The sequence below is a fragment of the Balaenoptera physalus genome, assembly GCF_965194825.1.
Source record: "Balaenoptera physalus genome assembly, chromosome: 11".
Taxonomy (NCBI): Eukaryota; Metazoa; Chordata; class Mammalia; order Artiodactyla; family Balaenopteridae; genus Balaenoptera; species Balaenoptera physalus.
Window position 1 is genome coordinate 39429197 of NC_138896.1, and position 18666 is coordinate 39447862.

Here is an 18666-nt window from a genome sequence, read left to right on the forward strand (position 1 = left end):
ACAACTACTGAGCCCTCACACTACAACTAGAGAGCCGGTGTACTGCAACTACAGAGCTCATGAGCTCTGGAGCCCATGCATCACAACTAGAGAGAAGCCCACACACTGCAAGGAAGAGCCTGTGCGTCGCAACAAAAGATCCCATGTGCCGCAACTAAGACCTGATGCAGCCAAAAAATAAAATAAATAAAATTTTTAAAAAATGATTTTAAGGGAGCTATTGGAAAAGACTACGGAGTATTTCTTAGATCAGTGGTCCCCAAAATTTTTGTCACCAGGGACCAGTTTCGTGGAAGAAAATTTTTCCACGGATGGGGGTGGGGGGGGGTGGATGGTTTGGGGATGACTCAAGCACATTACATTTATTGTGCACTTTATTTCTATTATTATTACATTGTAATATATAATGAAACAATGATACAACTCACCATAATGCAGAATCAGTGGGAGCCCTGAGTTTGTTTTCCTGCAACTAGATGGTCCCATCTGGGGGTGACGGGAGACAGTGACACCCGAAGTGTGTTGCTTATGTCCAGTCTACTCCGTAAGATGCAGCTTCATTGTCACTTGCCACTCACTGATAGGGTTTTGATATGAGTCTGCAAGCAATTGATTTATTATGGTCTCTGTGCAGTCAAACCTCTCTGCTAATGATAATCTGTATTTGCAGCTGCTCCCCAGCGCTAGCATCACTGCCTCAGCTCCACCTCAGATCATCAGGCATTAGATTCTCATAAGGAGCGTGCAACCTAGATCCCTCGCATGCACAGTTCACAGTAGGGTTCGAGCTCCTCTGAGAATCTAATGCCACCGCTGATCTGACAGAAGGCGGAGCTCAGGAGGTAATATGAGCGATGGGGAGCGGCTGTAAACACAGATGAAGCTTCGCTCACTGCTCACCTCCTGCTCTGCGGCCTGGTTCCTAACAGGCCATGGACTGGTATCGGTCCGTGGCCCAGGGGTTGGGGACCTCTGTCTTAGATAGTGCCTGCTTTGCAAAGGGCAAAATAGTAGGAAAGAAGTTTCTTCCAGGAACCTCTATCTCAGTTTATCAGTTCTAACTTCATAGGAGATGTTTTTGGTCTTCAAATGAACAAATGATGTTGGGGGCAAAGGGGTGGAGGCCCTGATAAGTAGTGGGCAGGGCCAAGAATGCTAAACAGCCTTCAATGCCCTGCCCATCCTCAACTGCCAGCCTTATCATGGTGGCTCTGGTTCATTCCCACCAAGGTCTGCATTCTAGCCAATGGGAAGGAGAAAAGGGAGAAAACTTCTAAGTGTGGTTCAAGAACCATACTTGGAATCCACAAGGATTCCAAGGGGGAATCCTTGACACCCTTTCATGGGATCTCTGACATTACTATTTTTATAATACCTACATTATTTGCCCTTTCTGTTCTCATTCCCTTATGAGCATAAAATGAAGTTTTCCAAAGGCTAAGTGACAGGTGATATTGCAACAGATTAAATGCAGAAGAAACCCTTGGTGGGGGTAGGGGTGAGGGTGCACCTGGGCTATAAGCAGACACTCTTCAGACACCAGCAGTGATGGCTTAGGTGCACTTTATTGGTTTTCTTTCAGAATCCTTCTACAAAAGAGCAAAGTTAAAAACCAAGTCCCTGGCAAGAGGGTGAGAACCCTTCCTCTTTCCCGAGAGCCATCCCCCCTCCCCATGTTCCCCAGCTGTGTCACTGCTGCGGGTCATGGGGGTGGAGCACTTGCTACTTTCGTCCCTCACCAAGCTCCAAAGGGAAAAGACCTACCACCTGGCAACCCCTGCCCCTCAGCCCCATCCCCCCACACGTTGATCCTGGTTACAGGAGGTAGTGGTAAGAACTGTTGGGGTCCAGGAAGAGTTCTGAACCCCAGAAGGCCATGGTCAGGGCACAGTTCATGAAGAACACTTCCTCCTCTGGCTCGGTGCCCCCTAGGAACGCTGTTTTGCCCACCACCTGAGAGTAGAAAAAGAAATCAGTGAAAACCCATCAGCTTCGACCCCAGTTGTACCTGGTACAGGGGAATCAAGGCTGACACATAAGGTTAGGCAGGTTGTACATAGCACAAAGGCACCACATCTAAGCAGGCACCATTAATGTCATAGACATCATACATAGGTTTTACATTTATCACAGACATTTATTATAAACCATGGCCAGCAGCCTCCCCGACCCCTTATCCTTGCTGTTACCACCTCACTCACAGAGGCCAGCTGCATACTCCCGGGCCAGGAAGGATCAGAACTCGAGGCCTTATCTGGGAGCTGATGCAGGTAAATGCAGTCCGACTTGAAGGGGCAGCGGCCATTCCCCCGCATGAAGAACCGGCATCGAATCTGGCTATGAGAGGGCAGAAGGATAGAAGACCATCACCTTCAAGCCCAGCTGCCCCAGGAACAAGGGGCACTCAAGACCGACATGTAAGGTTGGGTAGGTTATACACAGCACAAAGGCACCACATCTATGCTGGCACCTCTAGGATCACATAGACAAGTGTAGATGTTACATTTATTACAATTATTTCCCAGCAGATGGCAGTAAAGTGTCTTAAGTGGTATCTTTCTCTTAATTGCCACAAAGTCTATTTGGGACAGAAGTGACCCTGGGAATCTCCTTTCCTTCTCTGAACTAAGTTTCAGTAATACCACCAAAGGAGGAGGGAGAGCAGATAACCCTACAATGTGTCTCTGTAACCAGGTTAGAACAATGCCCTCTTCTGAGGGGTGGTCTTCTGATTTGGTAACTGCTAGCTAATGAAATTGATTAAGAAGTTTCCCACTTCTGAGATTTCAAATTTCATTCTGTGAAAGGTCAGATACAGGAAGGGTTTGTGGGCAACGTGTGATCTGCTTAAGTAGGAACAGCTTTTTCTTGCACAGAAAGATGGACGAGAGGGAGAAAAAGATAAAGCGCATATTTATAGCCTTTTTCCTTTTTCCTGCATCATCACCTCTCTGCTTGACTCCAACGCAGTTGAGTCTTTCCCACTTCCTGCAGTCCCAGCGCGAATGGAGGATCCCGCTGACCACCAAGCTGGAAGCCTGGGAATCCCTCTAAAATGACTGTCCCTCTTCCTCTTCCTACCATTTGACCAAACCTAGCATCGGGAACCCCTCCGTCCAGATAGCATCCAAAACCACCCCACTCAACCTGACCAGATTCTCCATCAGCCTCCCTCACCCAGCTCTCACGTGACAGTACCAGTCCTGTGGCCGTCTGTCTGGAAACATTAATCATCTTACAGTTTCCTTTCAACCTCATGGTCAGTTGGCTACCCAGGTATGGCCCTTCTTCCTCTCAAGTCAATATCCTCCCCATGGTTCCCTGTAGTCCATGCTAGGAGTCAGAATGCCTGGGTTCAAACCCACTTCCTTACTTAAGCCCCATAGACCTTGCCTCACTTTCTCCTTCTACAGCGTGATAACAGTAAGAGTCTCTACTTCCATGGTGGCTTGTGGGATCTTAGTTCCCCGACCAGGGATAGAACCTGGGGCCCCGTCAGTGAGAGCGCTGAGTCCTAACCACTGGACTGCCGAGGAATTCCTATACTTTCCTGCTTTAAAAAAAAAAATCAGAAATAAAAGCCAAGAAGGGCTTCCCATCATGCTGAGAGAACCAGACTTTCCCTGCGTGGATCCTGAGCCAGGCTAGAAGAGAAACTTGGCCTTGACTGTCTCAGTCACTCACCATTATTCACTGGGCTTTCTGGAATAGTGGAAATAGCTCACACCCTCACCTGCCGTCTTGGTCACTCTGCACTTGCAGGATTTGGGGAATGCCATGCTGGGAACCACGGCTGAGAGGGTATGAATCAGGGGCTGCTTCCCCTCTTTCCTAACCTGAGTCATGGTCCCCCTGCCAGGCTCACCTGGTCCGAGCCTTGAAGTTCCTGATGAGTTGCTCCTTCTCAGGCCCCTTGCTCACCCAGAATTTGCAGGGGATGATGTAGCTGGAAGGGACACGGCACTGGGGACAGGCCCTGCGGGGTGGGATGGGGTGGGAGGTGGGAGAGGAGTAGTCACAAGCCCATCGGCCTGTCTCTGAGCCCACCCCTCTGTGGGACCTTTCCCTCCCTCCCTGCTGGCCCCTCCATGACACTGACTTGATGACACCCAGCGGGAAGTCCCCTCGGCTCTTCCGCCAGGTGCGCAGGCAGCCCAGGCAGTGGGGATGGCTGCAGTTGGGCAGGATGCCAAAAATCCGCTCGGCCTCTGGCTTGTCCCACACCTTGTCCATGCAGATGCCACACACGATGTCCCGACTGTCCTGCACCCTCTGCAGCCACGGGCAGGGTCAGAGCACATCCTCCCTTCAGCCCCCACCCCGCCAACACACACACACACACACACACACACTGCCACCCCAAATACAGCCCCAGGGAACACAGAGCCCTCCTCCAGCAGGTCTGGGCATCCCAGAGGTCCAGCATGGCATCCTCTTCCCCTCCCCCTCCACTACCTGCTGCACCTCAAGGTCCAGGCTCTGAAGTGGGGCTAGGAGCTCCTGGACAGGGTCTGACATAGGCCGAGACTTCGGGAAGTAGCTGTGATCACCATCAGCAGCTGTTGGGGAAAACTGGATCCATTCATTCATTTACTCATTCATGTGGTATCTCCTGAGTGTCTGCTGCATGCAAGGCCCTGAGGGTGTCCACCAGTAGTTCAGAGTCTAGTCAGAATTATGTCTCTAACACAACTGTTTAGACCTGTGCTATTCAATACGATAGCCACCTGCCACATGTGGCTATCAAGCACCTGGAATGGAGCTAGTCTGAATTCAGATGTGTCGTAAGTGTAAAATACACATGAGATTTTGAAGCTGAATACCAAAAAGTCTCTAAAATGTTTCATTAACTTTTTATATTAATTACATATTGAAATGATATTGGATATGTAATTTTTGATATATTGGGTTAAATAGTAAAATTAATTTCACCTGTTTCTTTTTCCTTTTTTTAAAATGAGGCTGCTAGAAAATTTTTTATTACATGCGTGAATTGTAAAATGGTGCAACCACTTTGGAAAACAGTTTGGCGGTTCCTCAAAATATTAAACATAGGGTTAACATATGATCCAGCAATTCCACTCCTAGGTATATACCCAAGAGAAATGAAAATATACATCCGCACAAAAATTTGTACATAAGTGCTCATAGCAACATTATTCATAATAGCCAAAAAGCAAAAACAACCCAAGTATCCATCAACTGGTGAATGAATAAAACAAAATGTGGTATATATCCATACACTGGGATATTATTTGGCCATAAAAGGAAATGAAGTACTTCTATATGCTACAACATGGATAAACCTAGAAAATATTATACTAAATAAAAGAAGCCAGACACAAAAAGGCCATATATTGTATGATTCCATTTATATGAAATGTCCAGAATAGGCAAATCCATAGAGAGAGAAAATAGATTAGTGGTTACCAATGGCTGGGAGGGGTTGTGGATGGAGAGTGACTGCTAATGGGCTTCTTTCTGGGGTAATGAAAATCTTCTAGAATTAAATAGTGCTACTAATAAGAACCTACTATATAGCACAGGGAACTCTACTCAGTACTCTGTAACTACCTATATGGGAAAAGAATCTAAAAGAGCGTGGATATATGTATATGTATAACTGATGCACTTTGCTGTACAACAGAAACTAACACAACATTGCAAATCAACTATATGCCAATAAAAATTAATTTTAAAAAGCAGTGCTAATGTTGGTACAACTCTGAATATACTTTATTACACTGAATCGTACACTTTAAATTGGTGAATTTTTTGGTTTGTGAATTATATCTCAATAAAGCTGATACAAAAAATTGCAAATGTTATATGGAATCTAAAAAAAAGAAAAGGTTCTGAAGAACCTAGGGGCAGGACAGGAATAAAGACGCAGACGTAGAGAATGGACTTGAGGACACCGGGAGGGGGAAGGGTAAGCTGGGACGAAGTGAGAGAGTGGCATGGACATATATACACTACCAAACGTAAAACAGATAGCTAGGGGGAAGCAGCCACATAGCACAGGGAGATTAGCTCGGTGCTTTGTGTCCACCTAGAGGGGTGGGATAGGGAGGGTGGGAGGGAGATGCAAGAGGGAGGAGGTATGGGGATATATGTTTATGTATAGCTGATTCACTTTGTTATACAGCAGAAACTAACACACCATTGTAAAGCAATTATACTCCAATAAAGATGTCAAGAAAAAAAATTCCATGTGTAACATATTTCTGTTGGACAGCACTGAATTAGAGCAATAATCTTAAAAATAACTACTGACATTTAGTGTTTACTCTGTGCCAGGTACTGTGCTATGCATATCACATATACGAACTCATCAAGACCCTGTGAGTAGGTGCTATTATCAGTGCCCTTTAGCAGATGAGGCAGTTGAGGCTCAGAGAGGTTAAGTGACTTGTTCAAGGTCACACAGTTCCTAAGTGGTGGAGCCAGCATTTGAAACTAGGTGGTTTGACTCCACAGGCATCATGGTATTCTGCTTCTAGAACACAGAGAGCAACAGAGCCAAAGGAAATTTTCCCTCTGGCTGGGAATCTTGAGGAGGGAGAGGGTGGAAGGAAATATAAACCTTGCTCAGAGACAGAGCAGGAATCCTGGTCTCAGATCTCACTTGTGCCCACCCGCAGTACCCCTGATGACTCACATGATAGGGACAGGGACTTCCAGGAGCTGCCACCAATGTCCTCAGTCTTGCTGAACAAATCTTCCAGGCCAGGCTCCATGCCCTGGTAGGCCCCGGCCCAACCCCATCCGACAGTCACAGAGGGCAGGTAGGAGGGCTCGGAGCCCCTGCGGGTCAGTCCCTGCGGGGGGCCTGACAGGGTGATGTGTGGCTCCGAATGGCGGCGGCCCCACTCAAGGTGGCGGGGAGGCTGCAGGTGCTGGTAGCTGTCGTGAGGAAGAGAAGGGTAAGGAGAAAGGGATAGCTCCTCCAGGGCTCAGAGCTAGCTCAGCCTAGTACTTGGAGCTGAGGGCAGAGGGGCTCTGGGAAGATGCATGGTCCATGAAGGATGATTCCTCCCGAGTCTCCCAGCCCGCTCCCCACTCGAGGAGAAGAGGCGCTTACCTGCATGCATCTCCATGGAAGCAGAAGCCTCGCTGGAAATATCTGCAGACCTGGGATGCCTTCCGGTCCTGAGCGAAGCAGCGGCTGGACCCCCAGTGACAGGCCCCTCGGTCAAAGTTCCTAAGAGAACATCTGAGTCATGCCCAGCCCCATTTTTGTTCCTGCCTTTGTGATCCTTCTAGAAAGAGGCTGTGTGACATGAGGACTCAGGCTCCAGGCTTGGTCCTGTGTTCAAATCCTGACTCCGCTTGACAACCCTGGGTGGTAATTCAATTTCCCTAAAGCTTGGTTTCCTCCCCCTGAAACATGAGAGTAACAACGTCTCCTGTTACCTCAGGGTTGTCGTGAAGTTTTTTTTAGATTTCGCACAATGCACATAGCAGGTGCTCAGTAAATCATAGTGATTCCTATTACTTTCTCCAAGCACAGAGTCTTGTGGGCTCTGGATTCAGAATTCTGGGTTCAGATTCCGGAACCAGGGCCTGCTCTATGGGCACGGACCTGTGTAGTCACGCAGGGGCCCCACGCTTGCTTCAATGTTCTGCCGTTGCTGTCTTGAAATTATTAAATTTTTGAACATGGGGCCCTGATTTTCTTTTTGTGCTGGGTCCCACAAATGATACAGCCAGTTCTGCCTGGTACCACTACTTCTTGGTTGTATGAGCTTGGACAAACTTTCCATGCCTCAGTTTCTTCATTTGTAAGTTATCAGTACTTAATTTATGGGATGATGTAAAACGTAAATGAGATATTGTATGTAAAGCATAGTTATCCCTTGGTATCCGTGGGAGGTTGGTTCCAGAACCTCCATGGACACCAAAATCCATGGATGCTGGAGTCCCTTATATAAAATGGCAAAGGGACTCCCCTGGTGGTCCAGTGGTTAAGACACCGTGCTTCCACTGCAGGGCGCACAGTTTCAATCTCTGGTCAGAGAACTAAGATCCCGAATGCCACGTGGCCCAGCCAAAAAATAGAAAAAATAAAAATAAATAAATAAAAATTTTAAAAAAATAAAATGGCATAGTATTTGCATATAACCTATGCATATGCTCCTGTATACTTTAAATTATCTCTAGATCACTTATAACATCTAATACAATGTAAATACTATGTAAATATTTGCTAGTACGCAGCAAATTCAAGTTTTGCTTTTTGGAACTTTCTGGGATTTTTTTTCCCAAATATTTTCAATCTGCAGTTGGTTTAATCCACGGATACGGAACCCACAGATACACATGGCCAACTATACCTGGCACATAGCAAGCCCTCAATAAATATTAGCTGTTCTTATCACTCTGCTGTCATCATTATCATCATCATCATCACCACTACTACAGGGACATTTGAGGGTCAGCCTGAGAGGTGGGAAGGGTGGGAGGAGGCCAAGTTGGGCCAACATTTACTGAGAATCTACTATGTGTCCAGGCCTGAGCCAGGGCTCTGGGGACCTCTGCTCTTGTCGTGTGCTTCCTTGCCAGGAGTGGGAATAAGCCCACATGTGAAGTGGCCAGGGCAGCAGGGATGGGGACAGAGGCCGGACTCTTGTCCCAAGAGGACACAGACTGCCAGCTGATGCTGGGGGTCTGCCATAGAGTGGCCCCCACCATTCTCCAGAGAATGTCCAAGAGAGGCCCTGGCAGAGAAGCAGGTGGAGGAAGGGCAGGATGGGTGACAGGCACCCAGTCTTGTTGGTGAAGGTACCAGATCGTCGGGCACATGGTCCTTATTACAATGATTATTATTATATTATTACATAATATAATACTTATAATAACTGTAGTTGTTATTATTTTGTTATTTTTATGGAAGCTGTTGTGAGGGCCAGGAGGGTAATATAAGATCATTAAACGGTAACTTTTGATTTTAATTCAGACATTTTTGGTTTAATTCAGAAGAAATTCAAAGAATTGAGTGCCCCTGCTATAACAAATAATGTTTCATTTCCATTTGCTTATTTATGTGAACAAGATTTCTCAGTGCTTCCATTCATAAATATTAAAAATAGAAATTGATGTTGATAACACATTGTAAATCAATTATACCCCAATAAAAATTTTAAAAAATAAAATTGAATAACAGACAAACCCCCTCCCCCCCAAAAAAGAAAGAAACTGATGTTGAATCCTGTCTTATTCTAGCAATAAGTAATGTTTATCCATGGATACATGAGCTTTTTTTGGTGGGGGGGAAGCAACAATCTCATCTAAATTTTCTAATGAAAATTTTGTTATTTAGTAATTAACTGTTAAAGTGTGTAGGGAGTTCCCTGGCAATCTAGTGTTTGGGACTCAGCACTTTCACTGCCAGGGCCTGGGTTTGATCCCTGGTGGAGGAAATAAGATCCTGCAAGCCTTATGGCATGGCCAAAAAAAAAAAAGTGTGTAATTTACTTCTTTTGATCAGTTGAGTACTACTAATAACTAAATCTAGAAAAAAATCATATTTCCGTTTCACAAATATTTTTGTTGCAGGAACAGATAATATCGTGATCAGTGAAAGACTTCTGAGAAGAAAAATATTTGTATTGGTAAAATTCTGTGGGAGAAGTAGAATAGGCATTCAAGGAGAAAAAGGAGTTATGTAAAACTGTAAAAGCCTGCTTTTATATACTTTTAAATGGATGACAGTATATGTTAAATCTCTCTGGTATTTAGATGCCACTGGATGCATGAAAAGAATAATGTACTTAATCAAATCCACCCTGCTCACCTGCCATTGCTGCTCAGCTGCCCACACAGCAAGTTCATTGGCAGGTCCCAAAGCAAGCAGCCCGAAATACCTTCGACTGAAATTCTGCACAGAGCTACAGCCAGCCCCAGCCCAGTACCCCATGGTGACTTTCAATCATTCTCACTACCTGGCTTGGAAAAATTGAGAGGCTCCTGCAGGAAGATTGAGGGCAAGTTCTTGTGGGCTGAGAGCTTTGAACACATCCCTCAAAATCTTGCCTGAAGTGCCAGCCTTGGAGAAGATTCAGAAACGGTAAAAAGCATTCGATTTAATGATGTAACTACTCTAAAAACATCTTTTAAAACTCTCTTTTGGAATTAAAAAAGGATAATTGTATTATTTTAAAGTGGGACTATTTAGAATACATTATAAATTTAACCTTTGCAACAATTTACATTATGATGAATACCATTAGATAACTTGGAGTGTGGAGGGGATACATGTTTTTTCAAATTTCTTTTAGGTTTATAGAAGATGCCTGGCCTGGTATGTTTCTGCTCCCAATTATAACATGAGGAGTAGATAGGAAGAGGCTGCAGTGGGGGAGGGACCAGATCAGTGGTGACAGCCAAAGTTAGGGAGGATGGAAGGTGGATGGAGGTTGGGGTGAGGGGCGAGGTGGAAATGACAGTCACTGGAGAAAGGGTGGGTGACCTGAGAGGAGGAGCCTCTCACCCCCTAGGGGAGGAGCCAGTGGCCCTCAAAGGAAGGGCTTGAAAGCCTCCTGTCCCCAGTCCCCAAAGCTTTGCTTTCCCTAAAGACCACCAATGAAGCTGACCTCCAGGACTGCCTAAGAGGCCACCATACTAGCTCCTTCACAAGCTGAGAGATCCAACAACAGAGCTCTCCCAGCATGTCCAGAGGTGCTCTTAGACCATCAGACGAGCCAGAGCAACAGGAGCTAGGGGCTTTGTGATCAAATTGATTTGAGAAACTCCTCCTTCTATATTTTTTAGAGTCATGTTGTATATTGCTTACCATACATGAACATATTAAATGCTCTGATAAGTCCTGCCCTCCACCCACCCACACAGCCTTAACATACCAATAAAACACATTTTGTTCAGGGTACTGGCAAATTAGTTCATTTAATCCTCAAAACAAGCCTTAAAAGTCAGGAGTCATCTTTTGTTTTCAAAATCTGAGGCTCAGAGAGGTCAAGTAACTGGCCTGGGACTCGGAACAAGAGTTAGGACCATAACCCAGGTGTCCTCACTCAGCACAATACTTCTCTAGTTAACCAAGATTGACTTGTCAGGGGTGAGGGCTGCTGGATTTAGGGAATTTCTTAAGCCAAATTCTGAGGCCAAGGGCTGGGGACAGAACAGCCAGAGGTCACCGGTAATCCAGGCCTGGGGAGGCAGCAAAAGCAGCTGGGTGGCTGGGAGGCCAGAGCAGTGGACCCCTGAGCAGTAATCAGGACTGGCCTGTTGGGTGAACACAGGGTGTGCAGAGAAGAACAGGGATGAGGAAGGTGGGGCTGGGTGCAGCGAGGGGGAGGTGGAACCTGCCAAATGAGCCCCCTGACCAAGATTCTTAAAACTTGAGGGCCAAACTTAGTCTAGCATGCCACCTTCCTTCTTGAGCTTTGGGCAGGACCAGGAACAACTGAAAATCTCCTTTAGTAAATGTCCGTCTTCTTTTTTTTTGCCTTCCTTTTGCTGCCAGATTGCCTTTCTTCCCAGCTTGGGAAAACCATTTCACACTGAGACCCTAAGGTCTACAATGATCCCTCCTTTACCCAATATTCAGTTCTCTCTGGGGAACTCGTCTCTTCCATCTGTTGGCAAAATGAATCTGTGCTAAGGTATGAATGCCTGATGGAAGGCCTAGTGAGCTAACATACCCAAAAGAATGACTCTCTAATGGTGTAATGTTCAACCTGAAGTGTTTCCATTCACACACTTATGAACACCTGGCACCAGGCTACATACTGGGGCTACAAAGATGACCAGGGGACCAGATCCCACTGCAGGGAGCTGTACAGTATTTCTGGGCAGAGAAACATTTGTTGAGTGGAAGAGAAAAAAGGCAAGTGGGGAATCTCTGTCCTAAATGGTCAGACCCTGAGCTAGCCCTGACTTATCCCCTCTCTGGCCTCAGTCTCCTCCTCTGAACCGTGAAGGGTGAGAGATAGTCTCCAGACCCTTCCAGCATTGGGGTGGGGGCTAGGAAGCCCCTTTTCCCACCTGATGCACCCCAAATTCTTAAAGACTGAGCTTTCAGTGGACAGACAGAACCCCAAAGAATTTTCTCCCACTTCCCCTGTGGTCTCCCAAAACCCAGGCCCTTACCTGTGTGGTCGCTGGGAGCGGGGCCTGCTCTCTCCACCTTGGCTGCCGCCATCCGGCTCCGCAGGGTCCATCCCAGCTGTGGCCCCTAATGAGAATCAGGCAGGGCTGCTCTGGTGCTCCTTTATCCCTCTCTCTCCGGGCAGGGCCAAAGGGAGGAGGGGCTGCGCAGGCAGGCCCACCCCTCCCCATGGCCCCCGGCCTGCAGGAGGAGGGATGGACGGTGAAGCAGGATGGCTGGAAGGCTAGGAGGCTGGGGGCTCCAAATGCCCTGTCCAGGCTACAGGATGTGGGTGGGGTGGGGCATGAAGGCCTTAAGGGATCCCTAGATGATTACTGGAGGAAACTGGGGGGATGGTTTAAGGACTTTAAGGGCCTCAGCAAGGGCCACCATAAGAGGTGGCCAGGAGGGGGCTTGTCTGAGGCTCTAATGAGGAAGCTCCAGATTGGATGATAGCACATCAGCCAGTCAGAGCCTCTCCTGGGCAGTATAAATTGCTGTTGGATTTGTAGCTTGCACTGTGGAGAACAATTGGACCATTGATGATGGGGAGTGAGGAGAAGGGGGACCATGAGCTCTAAGAGCCCTTCCAGCTCTGACTATTCCTAAGACCCCCTCAATTCCTATCTTAATCCTCCAAAGCCCATGTACTCTCCACTAGACTGCAGTGCCCCATGTGGGAGGTAAGTTGGGAAAGTTAAAAAGACAAAATAAGAGGAATTCACTTAAAAGTTAAAGGAGAGATTTTTAAATTGAATTTAATCAGCTTCCTATATATCAGTAAATTGAGACACTAGTTTGGGAAACAAATTGTCTTGGACATCTTTGTTATTTCCTTAACTTTTGCTGGATCAAAATTATTTTTTATTTATTTTTAAAATTTATTTTATTTTATTCTTAACCACTGTGCCACCAGGGAAGCCCTGGATCAAAATTATTAAAAAAAAATTTTTATAGGTGCTGCCAATTAGCCCTCTGTGGTGGCTGTGCCAGATTATACTCCCACCAACAGTATGAGAGTGCCTGTGTCTGCACACCCTTGCCAACACAGTATAATCAAACTTGTTAGTATTTGTTAATTTGTTATGTAAAACAACAGTATCTCATTGTAGTTTTATTTAATTCCTTTGGCTGTAGTTAGTTACCCGACCAGGGATCAAACCCGCACCCCCTGCAGTGGAAGCGCAGAGTCTTAACCACTGGACCGTCAGGAAGTCCCTCGTAGATTTTTTTTTTTTTTTTTTTTTTGGCTGCGTTGGGTCTTCATTGCTGTGCGTGGGCTTTCTCTAATTGCGGCGAGCGGGGGCTACTCTTCGTTGCGGTGCACAGGCTTCTTATTGCAGTGGCTTCTCTTGTAGCAGAGCACAGGCTTTAGCCACACGGGCTTCAGTAGTTGAGGCACTGGGGGTCAGTAGTTGTGGCAGTTGTGGCTCGTGGGCTCTAGAGCACAGGCTCAGTAGTTGTGGCACACGGGCTTCATTGCTCTGTGGCATGTGGGATCATCCCTGACCAGAGCTCGAACCTGTGTCCCCTGCATTGGCAGGCAGATTATTAACCACTGAGCCACCAGGGAAGTCCCCCCCCTCATTGTAGTTTTAATTTATACTTCTCTTACTATGAGATTAAGCATCTCTCCATATGTTTTAGAGGCATTTCTTTTCCTGTTCATATCCTTTGTCCATTTGGGTTGTTGACATTTTACTCATTGCTTGGTAGGTGCTCTTTACATATTAAGGAAATTAACCTTTGTCTTATTATGTCACACATTTTTTAACATGGTTGACTTAAATTTTTTTGTGTTCCCCCCACTGGAATAAATTTTTTTAGTGTGATGTAGTAAGATCTTTTATCTATTTTATAGACTCTAAGTTTTGTGTATACTGCATGAAACTTAGAACCTTCTGTGTGTACAGAGATTTTTGAAAGGTCTATCCACTTCAAGATTATATATAATTTTCCCCATGTGTTTCTTCTAGGTTGTTTTTTCCCTCCCCCACTCTTCTAGTCTTTTTTTTCTTAAACATTGTATAAATATATCAAATTTATCCATTTTCCTGTTGATAGACATTTTTATTGTTTCTAAGTTTTTGCTCTTGCTGTAAAGAACATGTGTATGAGTCTTAGTGCAATTTGGTGGCTTTCACTCTAGGGTACTGTGTCAGGCTGCCTTCTCCAGGAAATAGATTTAGAGGTTTACTTGCAGGACACTCACTGGGGAGTGCTCCTGAGAACAACACCTGTAAGGAATTGTAGGAAGCAGGATTGGGTAGAGAGAGAAATTAAACTGCAATGTACCTAGGACAGAAGCCCCAGTTCTGGAGCTGGACGATTCTTCACGTTGTTTCAAACTGGGGCAAGGAGGCTTGGCTTGTCCCCACATGTTGGCTATAGGCTGCCCCTGAGGAGGGAGTGTGCTTATCCTGGGCAAGGTGGCCCCCTTCACTGCGGGCAATTTCCTGAGAGGAACTCAGCTGTGAGCCCAGCAGCCACGGACCTCAGTGCCTGGGTTCTGAGGGGTGGAACCTGGGTCATGCCTCACAGCTTCCACAGGCGCATTTTAACTTTACAAGATTTTGCCAAATTGTTTTTCAAGTTGATTAATCAACTTCTATTCCCTTCTGCAGTATATGAGAATTTGTATTGTTATTCTTCCTTTCCACATTTTCTATCTTGGTTTTCCTATGTTACTTTTGGGATAATTTCTACAGATCTTTTCTGAGGGGCAAAAATGATCTCTTTGGCTGTGTCTGTTTTTTAACTCATTTTTTTTCTGGAAGTTCCAGGTATTTCTTTAAAAATGTTTGTCTTTTTTTTTTTTCCTTAAAAAGCGAACTGTTTCTTTCGTATGATTTTCATATCTTTATATTTTTAAATAATATAAAACTTATTTGTCTCCTATATGATAATCAATAGCTATACTTTTTGATGTCCTGGGGCTCTAATTTCACTGATTATTCTATTTATTTTCATGCAGGCTGTCTCTTCATGTTTGTAATTTTGTGGGAGTTCTGTACTGCCTGTGTCTGTCCTCCAGAAAGGTTTTGCGTCTGCTTCTTCCAGGCTCCCCAGGCATATTACCACCCTGGGACCCCATTTCTTCCTTTAATAATAAACCTTTTTAAGTTTCAGAAGTTTTACACAATTATCACAAAGATGGTATCTTCTAATTCTCTTAAGGTTGCTTTCTTCTTTTTTAGTCTAAATTTTTGATTCATTTGTCTGTGAAGATGGCACCACTGTAAGTAAAGGAGAAAACTGGGGTGTCAGCTAAGGAGAGGAAAGCCCTGATGTCTCGTGGGGTAAAACTGTGCAAGTCCCGGGGACTTCCCTGGCGGTCCAGTGGTTAAGACGCCACGCTTCCACTCCAGGTGGAATGGGTTCGATCCCTGGTTGGGGAACTAAGATCCCGCGTGGCGTGGCAAAAAAACCCCAAAAACCTGTGCAAGTCCCACATCCACTCAAGGCCCAGGGGGACTTGCCTCCTCCCAGGCCCTTCTTAGCCCCTCCCAGACGCCCTCACCCCCAAACCTGGTTTGTGCCATGGTTCCACACACCCTTCTCAGAGGGTGTGTATCCTTTCTCCCCCTCCCACCCCAAATGCTCCATCCGGGTGGGATGGCGTCTTCTCAGTTCTCCACAAACCTTGCTGACTGAGGACTGGTGAGCAGAGCAAGAGGTGAGGGGGAACGACGGGCAGCCCCACAAGCCAGAACCGACCCCGCCACCCCGGCCAGCACCCCACAGTCTCATTTGCCTGACCAAGTCTCCCCCTCTGTGCACTGGATGTGGAAGAGGGGGAGGGGTCTCATCAGCCCCCAGGAAAAACACTGTAAGCTGAGTTAGCTTAAATCAACTCTTAAATATTTAATTCCCATTTATTTAAAGTTCCATCAGTCTGTATACACTATTTATATTAAAAACACAGGAAGCTGGGGCTCCTAGCAAAAATATACATTTCAATTTTGGAGATTGTTCAGACACTGAGAAGAGCTGTATCCTCAGTACCAGACCTGGGGAGGGGGATGAGGATGGGGTGCGTGGCGGGGGAGGGGAGGGAAGAATCTTGCCAGTAGAGAGTGATCCTCAGGCATGGAAAGGCGCCTCGGAAAGGAAGACCAGACAGGACCCAGGAAGCCTGGGCTCTAACCCCACGTCCTGCCACCTTTCTCAGAGACGCCAGCCAGCCCCTCACCCCTCCAGACCCATTTCCTCCCTGGAGAATCAGCCTGGGTAGGCTCTCTGTCCTCTGCTCAAATGGCTCCAAGCTGCGCTTCTGTCTCTCCTCTGGGGTGAGTGCTTATCAACGGGGAGGAGGGGGAGGGGCGGGGCCAGGAGTGGGACTGGGCCTAGCAAGGTCCCTGGTCACCAGAGGCGGTATAGGGAGAGTTCCAGGTGACCAGCTGGGCCAAATACAAGGAAAAGGGGAGGGCAGCAGAGTTGTTGGGACAGACGGGTGTCAAAAACGAGCAGGATCAGTTTATCCCCGGTACCTCCCCTGTGGGCAGGTGCTGGGCTGGGTCCACAGGACCCCGTGCCCACCAAGGGATCTGGCCTAGCCTCGGGAACAGGGGCACAGCTCTGCCCATCCACCTGCAGGCCCCTCTGGGCACTCGCCTGCCTCAGGGAGGGGAGGGTGAGGGGTGTGGAACCTGCAGGTAAAGTGATTTCAGTGCTTGTGGTGTGTGGGCTGGAGGGAGTGTGTGTGGGGCGTGAGCTTCAGCTGGGCTGGAGCCACTGCCAGTGTCTCCCAGAGGCCAGAGAAAGCAGGGGTGCGCGTGAGGCCAGGCCCTGGCGCTGCGGGAGACGGGGGAGCGCGGTGCCGACACCCGTAGGCAGGACTCGGTGGCTGCTGCAGAGGGGCAGACAGAGTGGGGTGCTGATGGGGGACCCGCCCCAGGCCTGGGCTCAGAAGCAAGTCTCCGGCTCGCCACCTCCCCTACCTCCCTCCGCCTCTCTTTAAGCTCGCTCCTCATCAGTGGGGGTGTAGGGACCCCCCACCTGGAGGGAACCCCACCTCTATCCAGGCTGGGCGGGTGTCCCCCAGCGGCCAGCGCAGGGGGGCCATCAGTGACACTGGCCTGCGAGACCGGTGGAAAGAAGAAGGGAAGGGCGGCGGGCGTCAGTGGGGCTGAGGTGTGCGCTGCCTGCTGGGAGCCAAGCCGCCGCAGTCCGGGGGGGCCTGCCTGCTGGGGGAGGCGTCCTCCGCCAGGGACCCGGTGACCAGGGGCTGCTCTGCACTCAGCCCTGGCCCTGCTTACCTTCCCTGGGAAGCCAGGCCCAGAGAGCTTAGTGTTTCTTTGGATGGCTTGAGTCCTTTGCTGTGAAGACTGAAGACGGGAGAAGGGGACTGTTGGTGCAGAGGGCAGGCCCCTCCTGCTGGGGGGGGGTGGGGGGGCGCGGGGCGGGGAAGCAGAGGTGCTGTTCTGCGCTGCTGGTGAAATAACACAAACTGCCTCACAGGAAGAGGAAGAGGGACAGACACAGAGATGGGGAGAGAGAAAGGGAGGGAGAGAGAGGAAGGAAGAAAAAGAGCAAAGAAATGAGAGAAGACAGAGGAGCTGAGAAGGAGGGAGCCGGGGAAGGGAGAGGGAGGCGGGCCGACTGTGTGTGATCCCCCTCGGCCACCAGGCCCAGCGCTCAGCGGCTGGTCGACAGAGAAGCCCTCAGTACATGTCCTTGTAGATCTCCTGGAGCAGGGGGTGCAGCGAGGTCTCGGTCTCCGTCTTCTTGATCCGCTGCATCATCTGGGCGTGCTCGGTGACCAGCTGCCGCAGGTCAGCCATCTTCTGCAGCAGCTTGGGGAAGAGGTACTGGGCGTCAGGGTGGTTGGCCTGCAGGTGGAACTCGAGGGCGCGCAGGATGGTGTCCTGGATGGCCTCCACCTGTGACACATTCATGAGGCCTGGCCGATCTGTGGGGACAGAGGGCAGAGGTGTGGGAGGGAGCAGGCACACACGGGGTCTCAGAAGGGCAGGGCAGCTCCCCTAACCCCGCCAGTGTGGGCAACTTGGCCCTGGGAACAGTGGGCCTCCCTGCCTGGACTCAAACCCCTTCTCTACCACAGGCTAGCAATGAGGCTACAGGCAGGTCACTCAGCCTCTCTGGACCTCAGTTTCCTCATCTGTAAAACGGGGATAACAGAAGTGCCTCTGGCATAGCATCGTTATGAGGATTAAAGAGTTATAATCTAGGAAAAGGAACTTGAACAGTGCCTGGCATGAAGTAAGCTCTATGCCACTGTCAGCGTGAGTCTTACTATATTTATTGTGTTGGAATTTGAAAAATGCAGGTAAAACAGAGAAAATTTCTCCACTATCAGAAATAACCCCCATCAACATGTTGGTATATTTCCTTTCAGTCTTTTTTCTATCTCATCTCCATCTATACTAGATGGAGCTGGTCCTGCACACACAGTTAGTGCCTTACATGTTCCACTGCCATCATCACATGGACCCTTCCTCACGCTGTCAGAGCTTAGGCTCGGCCCCTGCAGTGAGGGCCCAGCCCCCAGGAGGGCTGGCTGTGCGGGGCCGACCCACTGCCCCTCCCTCACTTAC

General features: G+C 48.0%; 2 protein-coding genes across 6 annotated transcripts in view; both read right to left on the bottom strand.

Moving 5' to 3' along the window:
* Positions 1–1546: 1546 nt before the first annotated feature.
* On the bottom strand, positions 1547–17498 carry LOC309637672 (uncharacterized protein). Its single transcript, XM_082412670.1, has 9 exons — positions 17368–17498; positions 12112–12196; positions 7085–7204; positions 6662–6906; positions 4456–4559; positions 4100–4272; positions 3866–3976; positions 2202–2337; positions 1547–1953 (listed from the first exon to the last, which is right to left on the bottom strand). Exons 2-9 carry the CDS (start codon positions 12180–12182, stop codon positions 1816–1818), a joined length of 1098 nt encoding a protein of 365 aa, XP_082268796.1. The 5' UTR covers positions 12183–12196; positions 17368–17498; the 3' UTR covers positions 1547–1815.
* The window catches only part of PPARD (peroxisome proliferator activated receptor delta), a 77138-nt gene continuing 74420 nt past the window's right edge, over positions 15949–18666 (bottom strand). For all 5 annotated transcript variants that reach the window (XM_082412632.1, XM_082412633.1, XM_082412636.1 and 2 more), the window contains one exon: positions 15949–18020. In XM_082412632.1, the coding sequence (XP_082268758.1) occupies positions 17773–18020 (248 nt within the window). In that variant the 3' untranslated portion in view covers positions 15949–17772. The remainder of the gene's footprint in view (positions 18021–18666) is intronic.

What these genes read in the sequence shown, in the direction of transcription:
- LOC309637672 (XM_082412670.1), bottom strand. Translation starts at nt 12,182, where the DNA reads ATGGACCCTGCGGAGCCGGATGGCGGCAGCCAAGGTGGAGAGAGCAGG. An exon ending in TTCCATGGAGATGCATGCAG is followed by an intron (nt 6,907 to 7,084) that starts GTAAGCGCCTCT and finishes TCCTCACGACAG; the next exon opens with CTACCAGCACCTGCAGCCTC. An exon ending in TTCCCGCTGGGTGTCATCAA is followed by an intron (nt 3,977 to 4,099) that starts GTCAGTGTCATG and finishes CCCACCCCGCAG; the next exon opens with GGCCTGTCCCCAGTGCCGTG.